Raw genomic sequence first — 13,279 nt, 5'->3', positions numbered from 1 at the left:
TCTACCAGTGGGTAACATTAGGAAGTCGAGCGTGGGTGCATATAAGTCCTTTTGTATGAACTTCGATTCTTTCATATAGTGGATTTAAGTTTACCTTGAGGATAGCTAGGTTAAATCCTCCTCAGGTTTTTTACGAGTTTGGTTTTCTAGAGTGATCATATCTTTGTGTTATTTATATTTCCGCTGCTTTATATCTTGATATGATTATTTGATTGTGTTAACCTAGATTTGCATAATTTGACTAAGTTAATCACTTGGCTAATAAACTAGGTTAATCCGATTGTTGTGTTTTAAGGGTTCTAAAAACCTAACAAGTGGTATCAGAGGGGGTAGCTCTCTTGTTGTAGATTTTTTGATCTTTAAACTGATCCTTGACCCCTGTTGTCATGGAACATAGACACTCTTTGGTTATTCCTTCTCATTTCGATGGGAATAACTATGCTTATTGGAAAGTAAGGATGAAAGCTTTCCTGAAATCTATTAATGAGAGGGTTTAAAATTCTGTTGAGTACAGATGGGAGGAGCCTACTACTCCTGTGAGTGAGTGGTAAATTTCTCGAAAAGAAGCAGCTGGGTTCAATAGTAAAGCTATGAATGCCATCTTTAATACTGTTTCTATGAAGGAATTTAAGAGAATCTCTAATGTTGAGGTTGCTCATACTGCTTTGAAAATCCTCTAGACTGTGCATGAAAGCACAAAGGCAGTTAAGATTAATAAATTGCAGCAATTAACTTCTAGATTTGAAAGTATTAAGATGTCTGATGATGAATCTTTTGATCAATTCTATGTTAAACTGAAAGATATTGTTAATTCTGCTTTTAATCTTGGTGAAATCTATGATCAACCTAAAATTGTTAGGAAGATTCTTAGATCCTTGACTGAGGACTTTAGGCCCAAAGTGACTATCATTACTGAGAGTAAGGATGTGGACTCCATCCCTGTTGATGAGCTTGTAGGATCTCTTCAGTCCTATGAGCTAGACCTACTCAAAGCTAGCAAATCCAAGTCAATGGCTCTTAAGTCAGTTGATGATGTTGAGGTTGGTGGATTTGACGATGAGCTTTCTGCTACAGAGATTGCTTACCTTGTCAAGAACTTTAGAAACTTTCTTAGGAACAGTAACAGAAAGGCAAGAAATACAAACACTGCTGAATCTAGAAATTCTAAGAAGAATGATCCCATTAAGGTTAGCAACACTGAAAATCCTAGAGAAAAAGTAGGTTAATCTTTCAATAATTTTTTGGGTTCTCAATGTTTTAGATGTCAAGGGTATGGTTATGTTAAATCTGAATGTCCTAGGGGGATGGTCATGTTAAATCTGAATGTCCTACATTCTTGAGGTCTAAGGGTAAAGCTATGGCTGTAACCCTTAGTGATAATGAGGTTTCTAATAATGAGTCTAGATGTGACGAGGATGGAAACTTCATTGCTTTTACTGCTACTGCTGTAGTCAATGAAAGTGTGTCTGTTGAAGAGAACCCTTTTGATGGGGAACTCTCTAAGGATGCAGATCTTCAAGAGGCCTATAATAAACTTTACAAAGTTGCTGCAAAAGATGCTATGAGTGTTGAACTTGGCTTGAAGAAAATTGAATTTCTTGAGCTTGAAAAGAAGAATGTGCTTGTTAAACTGTTTGATGCTAATGAACTTTTGAACAATGTGAAAACTGAGAATATGCTGTTGATTGATAAGGTTAAGAAATTAGAACTTGATTTATCTATTGCTAGATTTGCTAGTTCTAAACTTGATCAAATGCTGAATGTTCAAAAGTATTCCTTTAACAAATCTGGTTTAGGCTTTGTTGAAAGCATCTCTATGTCTGCACCATATTCTACAAACTTTGTTCCTTCATCTTCTTCTGAAACTTCTGTGAGTGAGGTTGTGAGTGAAACTGTCAAATCCCCTGTAAGTGAGGTTGTCAAACCCATAGAAGTTTCACCATCTAGGAAGATTATGGTTAATTTGAAAAAGTCTAAACCTAAGGAGTCTACCCTTTCTAAGGACAAGATGCATGGTAAACCTGCTTGGGTTTGTCATTTTTGTGAAAAGTTTGGACACATTCGTCCTAACTGTTACAAGCTTCAAGCTGCTAAGAGAGCAAACAAACCAAAAGTGTCTATGCCTCAAGGACAAGATCCTATGGCACTCATTGGTGAATTGGTAAAGGTTTTGAACCTTTATTCCAATTCTGGAGTTGAAAATCACTCGAACATGAACAGGAACTCCAATGCTCGCGGTGCATCTAAAAGGTTTTGGATGCAAAAGACTTGATCTAATTGAGTCTTTCTGACATGGTCCTTGTACTTTATTACTCTACTCTTTTGTGACCATTGTTCTTTGATTTTTGTGTTGTTTTGTTTCTAGGATTTGCATTGCATAACATTCATGCATTCCATTCTAGGATTTATTTTTGTTTTCTCTTTTAAATAAATAAATAAAAAGGAGGAAAGCAAATTGTGTTTGGCTTTATTTTTCTTGGTTTTTGAAAACGAGGTTGGTCAATCTATTTACACATAACATGTCTTTGTACCTTGTTTAGCTTTGATGAGCTTATTTATTACACTTGACTAGTTAAAGCTTTGTACTGCATGTTGTGTGGGAAAGATGTTTATGGTGTTTATCACGTTGTCTTAATCTTGAAGTCACATGTTATTTTGTTAGGTTCTAAGGTCTTAGGATTTTATGTATTTAGAACTCTAATTTGTAATGTTGGCAAACCATGATCAAAACAATGTATTTAGTCTTGTTTAGGCTTGCTCAAAGTTGGTTTATTATTGTAAAGTTGGAATCGAGAGGCTGCAGAAGTACTTGGGACTTTCGGCCTGGCTCGATTGATCGAAGAATAGACTCGATCGATCGAAAATTGCACAGGTTGATTTTTCTGCGGAATTTTCAACTCAGCCCTACTTCATTAAACATTTAGGGTTTTATGTTTTTACCCTAGGTATTTAAACTAAACCCTAGCCACGTTTTTGAAGGTTGCTCCAATTGTATTGTTGCTCATACATTGCTGTTTTGTGTAAATCTCTTGTGAGATCTAGAGGAGCTTTCCTTTACACAAAGCTTAGGGTTTTCAAGTTGGAGATAATATCAATGTCTTGATGATCAACTTGGTTGCTACCATAAAAGCTTAAAGAATATCAAGCGGAGGTGCTTGTAGCTGATTGAAAAATCCAAGAAAGAAGGAGTCCGTGAATTTGGAGGTTGCACGTGGTCGTGTCAGTAAGTTCTACTGGTGGGTAGCATTAGGAAGTCAAGCGGGGAGCTTGTAGTCCTGCTGTATGAACTTCGATTCTTTCATAGTGGATTCAGGTTTACCTTGAGGATAGCTAGGTCAAATCCTCCCCAGGTTTTTACCGTGTGGTTTCCTGGGTCATCATATCTTGTGTTCATTTATTTTCCGCTGCTTTATATCTTGATATGATTATTTGATTGCTTTAACCTAGAATTGCATAATTTGACTAAGTAACGACTTGGCTAATTAATCTAGGCTAACCAATCTTGTTGTGTTTTACGGGGTCTAAAACCGTTCAAGTGGTATCAGAGCGGGTAGCTCTTTTGTTGGAGATTTCTTGATCTTTGAGCTAATCCTTGACCCCTGTTGTTATGGATTCTTGGAAAATCTTTGTGCTTAATTGTCAACTTGTCTACTTACTGTCTTTGCCTTTTGTTGTTTTTGCTAAATCTTTCCTTAAGTATCTTGGGATAATCACATGTGATAAGAATTATGTATGTTATACTGCTTTAACCGCCTTAAAGGCACGTGATTCTTGTCTTTGGTATTTGGAAAGTGGTTGTTCCAAGCACATGACAGGAAATAAAGGTTTATTCAAAACACTCTTTGAAGGAAAGATTGGGACAGTCACTTTTGGAGATGGAAGTAAATCTGTGATCAGAGGCATTGGTATTGTGGACATTCCAAGATTGCCAGTGTTTGAAGATGTTTGGTATGTTGATGGATTGAAGGCCAATTTACTCAGCATAAGTCAGATTTGCGACAATGGACTAAATGTTCTTTTCACCAAGTATGAATGTGAGATACTTGATGGAGGAGGTGACTGTATGTGTGTTGGTGTAAGGACAGCTGACAACTGTTATGGCATAACACCAAGTGTAAACAACAAGTGCTTTAGTGCAAAGATTGATCAAGTTGATTTGTGGCATTAACGGTTGGGGCATGACAGTCATAAGCAGTTAGAGAAGATTTCCAAGTGTGAGGCAGTTATCGGTTTACCTAAATTTGAGAAGATTGATAAGTGCATTTGTGGACCATGTCAGATAGGTAAACAAGTAAAATCCAAGCATCCTTCTATAACTAGTGTTCAAACTTCAAGACCTTTAGAGTTATTACACATTGATCTCATGGGTCCTGCTAGAGTTCAAAGTCTGGGTGGAAAGAAGTATATTCTAGTTGTTGTGGATGACTTTACTAGATATACTTGGGTTGTGTTTTTGAAGGATAAAACTAAGACTCCTGAGAAGATGATACATCTATGCAAGAAATTGCAGGTTGAGAAGATACTGTGATAGCCAGAATCAGAAGTGATCATGGAAGAGAATTTGAGAATACCAAGCTGGCTACTTTCTGCAATGATCAAGGCACTCACCAAGAGTTCTCATCACCCAAGACACCTCAACAAAATGAGATTGTGGAAAGAAAAACCGGGTTGTGCAGGAGATGGCTCGAGTCATGTTACACAACAAAAATTTGCCAAAATCCTTCTGGGGAGAAGCAGTTAACACTGCTTGCCATACACTCAACCGGGTGTATTTTAGACCTGACTCCAAGAAGACTCCCTATGAACTCTGGAGAGGGAAGAAACCTATGGTCAAATATTTCAGGATATTTGGCAGTGACTGTTACATTCTGCGTGATAGAGAGAACCTAGAAAAATTTGATGCAAAGAGTGACAAAGGATACTTTCTAGGATACTCTTCCACCAGTAGAGCTTATAGAGTGTACAATCTGAGAACCAAAACAGTCATGGAATCTTCAAATGTTGTGATAAATGATGAAGGATCTTCAGAAAGCATTGCTCCTGCTCAAGATAAGTCCCTAGAAGTTAATGATTCTTTTCCTACTGAGTATGTTGGGAAACATAGTGAGGAAGAGCTGTTGGTGTTGAATGATAAAGTCTCAGTACCATCAAGTTCAGAACCATCCACTCAGGTTCGTGACACTCAACAGATATAAAGTGAGCTCAGTCCTCCATCTGAACAGAAAGAAATCACAACATCTCTTGTCAAACGTCCATCCTCTAGAGTGAGATTGAATCATCCTTCCACAAATATATTGGGCAGTCTGAATGATAACATGAGGTTGAGATCAAAAGCCTTGAATGTGATCACGCACTCATGTTATTTGTCCCAATTTGAACCGAAGAAGGTAGATGAAGCACTTCAGGATGCTGATTGGGTAAATTCCATGCATGAAGAACTTCATCAATTCGTTCGGAATGATGTGTGGGAACTAGTTCCTAGACCGGAAAATGTAAATGTGATTGGAACTAAATGGATCTTTAAGAACAAGTCAGATGAACATGGCACTGTGATCAGAAATAAATCAAGACTTGTTGCACAAGGGTACACACAAGTGGAGGGAGTTGATTTTGATGAGACCTTTGCACCAGTGGCTAGGTTAGAGTCCATCCGGATATTGTTAGCCATAGCAAGTCATCTAAACTTCAAGCTATATCAGATGGATGTCAAGAGTGCTTTCTTGAATGGAATGCTACAAGAAGAAGTCTATGTTGAGCAACCTAAAGGCTTTGTTGATCCTCACAGACCTGATGATGTCTACAAATTGAAGAGAGCTCTCTATGGTTTGAAGCAAGCTCCTAGGGCTTGGTATGACAGATTGACTGCATATCTCACTGAGCATGGATTCAAAAGGGGATCTGCAGATACAACTCTCTTCATAAGAAAGGATAAGACTGGTTTTGTTGTAGCTCAAATTTATGTTGATGACATTGTTTTTGGTGCTACTAATGATTCTCTTGCTCATTCTTTTGCAGATGAAATGAAGGCAATGTTTGAAATGAGCATGGTTGGTGAATTGACTTATTTTTTGGGATTGCAGGTGAAGCAAACAGAGTCAGGAATCTACATCAATCAAGCTAAATATGCAAGAAATTTAGTCAAGAGATTTGGCTTGGACAAGGCTGCTCATGCTAGAACACCAATGGCTGCTAATGCAAAATTAACAATTGATCCATCAGGTGAGTCTGTTGATATTACTTTGTATAGAAGCATGATTGGATGTCTGTTATATTTGACTGCTAGTAGGCCTGATATATCTTTTAGTGTTGGTGTTTGCTCTAGATTTCAGTCCAACCCTAAGGTTTCTCATTTAAATGCTGTTAAGAGAATTATAAAATATGTGAGTGGAACCTGTGATTATGGACTTTTTTATAGTAAGGAGTCTAATTTGTCTCTTGCTGGGTTTTCTGATTCTGATTGGGCTGGGAATGCTGATGACAGAAAAAGCACCACTAGGGGGTGTTTTTATGTAAGAGCCAATCTTGTGGCTTGGATGAGTAAGAAGCAAAATTCTGTTTCTTTATCCACTGCTGAGGCAGAATATATTGCTGCTGGGAGTTGTTGTTCTCAGCTCCTTTGGATGAAAAAGTTGTTGAGTGATTATGGGATTCCTCAAGACACCATGGTTGTCTATTGTGATAATTCCAGTGCTATAGATATATCTAAGAATCCTGTTCAGCATTCTAAGACCAAACACATTGAACTTAGATATCACTTCATTAGGGATCTGGTTGAAAAGAAAATTGTTGTTCTTGAGTATATCCCTACTGATCGTCAAAATGCTGACATCTTTACCAAACCGCTTGATGGAAGTAAGTTTGAAACACTTCGTCAAGTGATTGGTGTTCTTCGGTGTCCTTAGTCTCTTTCGGCTTTCATGGTCCTTGTGCTGCATTGCTTATTCCTCTGTGACCATTGTTCTTTGGTTTTTGTGTTTTCTTTTGTTTTGTTCTAGGATTTGCATTACATTACATTCATGCATTTCATTCTAGGATTTATTTGTTTTCTCTTAAATAAAAAATAATAAAATAATAAAAAAAGAAAAAAAAAGAAAAGGAGAAAGCAAAAATTATGTTTGACACTATTTTTCTTGATTTTTGAAAAACAAGGTTGGTCTATCTTTTTACACATGTCATGTCTTGTGTACCTTGTTTAACTTTGATGAACTTATTCATTGCACTTGACTAGTTGAAACTTTGTAGTGCATGTTGTGTGGGAAAGATGTGTATGGTTCTTAATCACTCTGTCTTAATCATGAAGTCACATGTTATTTAACTGTCGGACTTGACTCTTTTGAGAAAGGCATAAATAACCATCTCACCACTGTTCACTAGCCAATCATGAATACCTTAGTGCATATCATAAGATTGTGTGCTCGAGAAAATGTAGCACATGCACAAAAAGAACATAAGGTGTAGCCTCAAATTAAATTAAAAACTGGTGTGTACTATTAGGCTTGATGCCAATTCACTTAATTCAAACCGGTGTGTACTATTAGGCTGAATGCCATCTCATACAAATAAAAGGCAAAACTGCAAGAAACGTACATGATTGCAAGCTTTTGTTCTAGGAGATGTGGGAGTTATAGGATGTAACTCTTTAGGTGATAGTCTCTTTTAAATTCTATGTGATGAATTGTGTAGACTTTGTGTTTGATTACTATTCACATATCACCTCACATGTATCTCAAGTTTTTACTAGTACACACACTACACAAGTTACTCCTTGTTAAACACTGTACATGCTAGTGTGTGTGTTTTTGGTCTGACCAACCAAGTTTGAAAATATCTTGAGATTTGTGCACAACATTTTTGCTGTTTGAGAAAATTCAATGGGAGAATGATTGAAATTTGTTTTTGACATAATTTGGGTTTAAAAATTTGGGTTTTTGAAAAAGCATTCCATCTCATACTCATGCATTTTGCTTTCTTTGTTTAATGCTTTGAGGAGTTGTTTTTCAAAATTAGGTTTGTGTTTTTCAAAACTGGATTTTTTTTTTAAATTTAGTGAGCCTCTGCCCATTTCGATCGATCCAGTCTGTTTTTCGATCGATTGAAAAAGTGCTTTAGTTTGTTCTAAAATGACTATTTCATTCGATCGATCGAATGTAATTTTCGATCGATCGAAGATCGTGGAAAAGCTATTTTAAAAGTTCAGATCTGACTTTTTCAAAGTTCTATTTCAATCTTCTCAAACTTTTGCTTTTCTCTCTCCAACGAGGCAAGGCTCCACATAGAGTTTTTTGTCGTTTTCCTCCGATTTTTTTGCAAAATCTCTCTTTCCTCAAGCTGGTAAGTCTGTTTTGCCCTTCCTTTTTGAGTTTATTTACATATTTCATGCATTTTTCATGCATTTATGCTCAAAATTTTGGAACTTTTTCTATTTTGGATTTTTGTTGATTCAAGCCCTATTTTGTGAAATTGATCTGCTACAGAGATTGCTTACCTTGTCAAGAACTTTAGAAACTTTCTTAGGAACAGTAACAGAAAGGCAAGAAATACAAACACTGCTGAATCTAGAAATTTTAAGAAGAATGATCCCATTAAGGTTAGCAACACTGAAAATCCTAGAGAAAAAGTAGGTTAATCTTTCAATAATTCTTTGGGTTCTCAATGTTTTAGATGTCAAGGGTATGGTTATGTTAAATCTAAATGTCCTAGGGGTATGGTCATGTTAAATCTGAATGTCCTACATTCTTGAGGTCTAAGGGTAAAGCTATGGTTGTAACCCTTAGTGATAATGAGGTTTCTGATAATGAGTCTAAATGTGACGAGGATGGAAACTTCAATACTTTTACTACTACTGCTGTAGTCAATGAAAGTGTGTCTGTTGAAGAGAACCCTTTTGATGGGGAACTCTCTAAGGATGCAGATCTTCAAGAGGCCTATAATAAACTTTGCAAAGTTGCTGCAAAGAATGCTATGAGTGTTGAACTTGGCTTGAAGAAAATTGAATCTCTTGAGCTTGAAAAGAAGAATTTGCTTGTTAAATTGTTTGATGCTAATGAACTTTTGAACAATGTAAAAACTGAGAATATGCTATTGATTGATAAGGTTAAGAAATTAGAACTTGATTTATCTATTGCTAGATTTGCTAGTTCTAAACTTGATCAAATGCTGAATGTTCAAAAGTATCCCTCTGACAAATCCGGTTTAGGCTTCGTTGAAAGCATCTCTATGTCTGCACCATATTCTACAAACTTTGTTCCTTCATCTTCTTCTGAAACTTCTGTGAGTGAGGTTGTGAGTGAAACTGTCAAACCCCCTGTAAGTGAAGTTGTCAAACCCATAGAAGTTTCACCATCTAGGAAGATTATGGTTAATCTGAAAGAGTCTAAACCTAAGGAGTCTACCCTTTCTAAGGACAAGATGCATGGTAAACCTGCTTGGGTTTGTCATTTTTGTGAAAAGTTTGGACACATTCGTCCTAACTGTTACAAGCTTCAAGCTGCTAAGAGAGGAAACAAACCAAAAGTGTCTATGCCTCAAGCACAAGATCCTATAGCACTCATTGGTGAATTGGTAAAGGCTTTGAACCTTTATTCCAATTCTGGAGTTGGAAATCACTCGAATGTGAACAGGAACTCCAATGCTCGCGGTGCATCTAAAAGGTTTTGGATGCAAATGACTCGATCTAATTGAGTCTTTCTGACATGGTCCTTGTACTTTATTACTCTACTCTTTTGTGACCATTGTTCCTTGGTTTTTGTGTTGTTTTGTTTCTAGGATTTGCATTGCATAACATTCATGCATTCCATTCTAGGATTTATTTTTGTTTTCTCTTTTAAATAAATAAATAAAAAGGAGGAAAGTAAATTGTGTTTGGCTTTATTTTTCTTGGTTTTTGAAAACGAGGTTGGTCAATCTATTTACACATAACATGTCTTTGTACATTGTTTAGCTTTGATGAGATTATTTATTACACTTGACTAGTTGAAACTTTATAGTGCATGTTGTGTGGGAAAGATGTTTATGATGTTTATCACGTTGTCTTAATCTTGAAGTCACATGTTATTTTGTTAGGTTCTAAGGTCTTAGGATTTTATGTATTTAGAACTCTAATTTGTAATGTTGGCAAACCATGATCAAAACAATGTATTTAGTCTTGTTTAGGCTTGCTCAAAGTTGGTTTATTATTGTAAAGTTGGAATCGAGTGGCTGCATAAGTACTTGGGACTTTCGGCCTGGCTCGATTGATCGAGGAATAGACTTGATCGATCGAAAATCACACAGGTTGATTTTTCTACAGAATTTCCAACTCAGCCCTACTTCATTAAACGTTTAGGGTTTTATGTTTTTACCCTAGGTATTTAAACTAAACCCTAGCCACGTTTTTGAAGGTTGCTCCAATTGTATTATTGCTCATACATTGCTGTTTTGTGTAAATCTCTTGTGAGATCTAGAGGAGCTTTCCTTTACACAAAGCTTAGGGTTTTCAAGTTGGAGATAATATCAATGTCTTGATGATCAACTTGGTTGCTACCATTGAAGCTTAAAGAATATCAAGCGGGGGTGCTTGTAGCTGATTGAAGAATCCAAGAAAGAAGGAGTCTGTGGATTCGGAGCTTGCACGTGGTTGTGTCAGTAAGTTCTACTGGTGGGTAGCATTAGGAAGTCAAGCGGGGAGCTTGTAGTCCTTCTGTATGAACTTCAATTCTTTCATAATGGATTCAGGTTTACCTTGAGGATAGCTAGGTCAAATCCTCCCTAGGTTTTTACCGTGTGGTTTCCTGGGTCATCATATCTTGTGTTCATTTATTTTCCGCTGCTTTATATCTTGATATGATTATTTGATTGCTTTAACCTAGAATTGCATAATTTGACTAAGTAACAACTTGGCTAATTAATCGAGGCTAATCAATCTGGTTGTGTTTTAAGGACTCTAAAACCGTTCATATTTGACTGTCGGACTTGATCCTACTGAGAAAGGTATAAATAACCATCTCACCACTGTTCACTAGCCAATCATGAATACCTTAGTGCATATCTTAAGATCCTGTGCTAGAGAAAGTGTAGCATATGCATAAAAAGAACATAAGGTGAAGCCTCGATTTAATTGCTTAATGCTTAAAATTGGTGTGTACTATTAGGCTTGATGCCAAATCACATAATTAAAATTGGTGTGTATATTATAAGATAAAATTCAAGAAACTTACATGATTGTAAGCTTATGATCTAGAAGATGTGGGAGTTATATGATGTAAATCTTTTAGGTGATAGTCTCTTTCAAATTCTATGTGATGAATTTTGTAGACTTTGTGTTTGATTTTTATTCATATATCACCTCACATGTATCTCAAGCTTTTGCTAGTTGCACACACTACACAAATTACTCTTTGCTAAATACTGTACATGTTATTGTGTGTGTTTTTGGTATGACCAACCAAGTTTGAAAATACCTTGAGTATTATGCAAAACATTTTTTTTTTTTGCTTGAGAATTTAAGGGGAGAATGGTAAATTTTTTTTAATAACTGGGCTTAAAACTTGGGTTTTTCAAAAAGCATTTCATCTCATACATTTTATTCATCAATTTTAATGCTTTGAGGAGTTTATGGCCAAAATGTGTTTTTTTTTTTCAAAACTGTGTTTTTTCTCAAAAAAATTTATGAGCCTCTGCCTGTTTCGATCGATCCATTCTGTTTTTCGATTGATCGAAAATGTGCTTAAAATTCTTTTAAAAGTCTCGGGTTGATTCGATTGATCAAATGTAATTTTCGATCAATCAAATATTGCGAATCAGGTTTTTAAAATATCAGACTTTGACTTGTTCAAGTCACTTTTCAAAAAGTTTCAAACCTTTTTCACTCTCTCTCCGACTAGGCAAAGCTAAATCACCAATTTTTATCCTCTAAGGCCGGTAAGTCCATTATACCCCTCCTTTTTCTTTTATTTATATATTTCATGCATTTTTCATGCACTATTCATTGAAAATTTTGGACCTCTTTCTTTTTGGGATTTTTGTTGATTCAAGCCTTTTTAAGTGAAATTGATCATTGGGTTTTTGTTGGGACATGATATAACATGATTTTGATGATTTAATTTGGTCAATTTTGTGATTTGTAAAAAATTGAAAATTCTAGGGCTTGTAATTGATCCGAATTGAGGATTTGTTCAAATTGGGTTCAAGTGATGCAATTGGCTTGTTGAAATTGATGTAATTGATCATTATATTATGTATTCTAGCTTATGTGATGATCAATTATTCAATTTTTTCCAAAATCTTAACAAGTGGTTTTCAATTTTGGGGTTTGTTTTAGAAACTCTATGCTTAAGCCAATTTTGTGAAATTGAACTTAAATTGAACTTAGTTTTACTGTATTAGAACATGCATCATGACATTGTAATTGTTCATGCATCATATAGATTTTTGTTCTATATTTTTTGTGCTAACTTGCAGTCTGCCTTTAGTTTGTGCTTTGTTTTGTTCTTTTGGTTCTATTTTTGTGTCTTTGTCCTTTCCTTAGCATCATGCCTAGGAAGACTAAAGCTCATAGGTCTGTTCCCCCACCTTCTCCTCCCCCATCTTCTTTTGACCGTGAGAGGTTTCCTAGTGAGAAAAACCAAGAGATTTTTGAGACACTGAATCTTAGGAGAATTATTTGGGTTGAGCGTTCTGTTGTGTTAGATGAGCTTGATCCTGCCATTAGGGCAAATTTTGAGCGTCGAGGCTGGTTACCTCTGTTGGATATTTCTAATCCTCTTCCTCCAGCTACCCTGATTAGAGAGTTCTTTTCAAACATCTCTATCCGCATCTATGATTCCAACACTATGGTAAAGAGTTGGATACGAGGTATAGAGTACACCATTACTCATACTGTAGTGGCTGATGCTTTAGGAGTACCTTTGGTCCAACACCCTATCTACCCTTATGATGAGTCTCCACTTTTGAATGATGTCATGTCATACATCACTGGGTCTTCTATCCAGTGGGATTCTGATCCTCGGATCACGTCTTCTAGGCTTCCTGAGACTATCTATCTGTTTCTTTGGATAGCCCGTCATTCCTTATGGCCCATTTCTCATCTTCACACCATTCCTCTCGAGTAGTGTGTCTTTTTGTACGCTCTTGTTACTGATGCTCCTATTAGTTTTCCACACTTGTTTCTTCGTTCTTTGAACGAAGTTTATAGGAGTTCATCTTCCGCTCATGCTCTTGTCCATCCTATTTTTATCCATAGGATTTTGTTATATCTTGGTCTAGATGATTTCCCTTCTTCTGAGCCCATACATGTTGTTGC

General features: G+C 36.2%; 1 protein-coding gene across 1 annotated transcript; it reads left to right on the top strand.

Annotated features, from left to right (window-relative positions):
• Positions 1-755: 755 nt before the first annotated feature.
• LOC136065249 (uncharacterized) lies at positions 756-4,528 on the top strand. Its single transcript, XM_065768176.1, has 5 exons — positions 756-1,217; positions 1,301-1,447; positions 1,505-2,029; positions 3,761-4,075; positions 4,196-4,528. Exons 1-5 carry the CDS (start codon positions 756-758, stop codon positions 4,526-4,528), a joined length of 1,782 nt encoding a protein of 593 aa, XP_065624248.1.
• The last annotated feature ends 8,751 nt before the right edge of the window (positions 4,529-13,279 follow it).

The sequence above is a fragment of the Quercus suber genome, unplaced genomic scaffold, assembly GCF_002906115.3.
Source record: "Quercus suber isolate HL8 unplaced genomic scaffold, Cork oak 2.0 scaffold_900, whole genome shotgun sequence".
Taxonomy (NCBI): Eukaryota; Viridiplantae; Streptophyta; class Magnoliopsida; order Fagales; family Fagaceae; genus Quercus; species Quercus suber.
The sequence above is the reverse complement of the archived record's forward strand: the minus strand, read 5'-3'. Positions and strand labels throughout refer to the sequence as shown.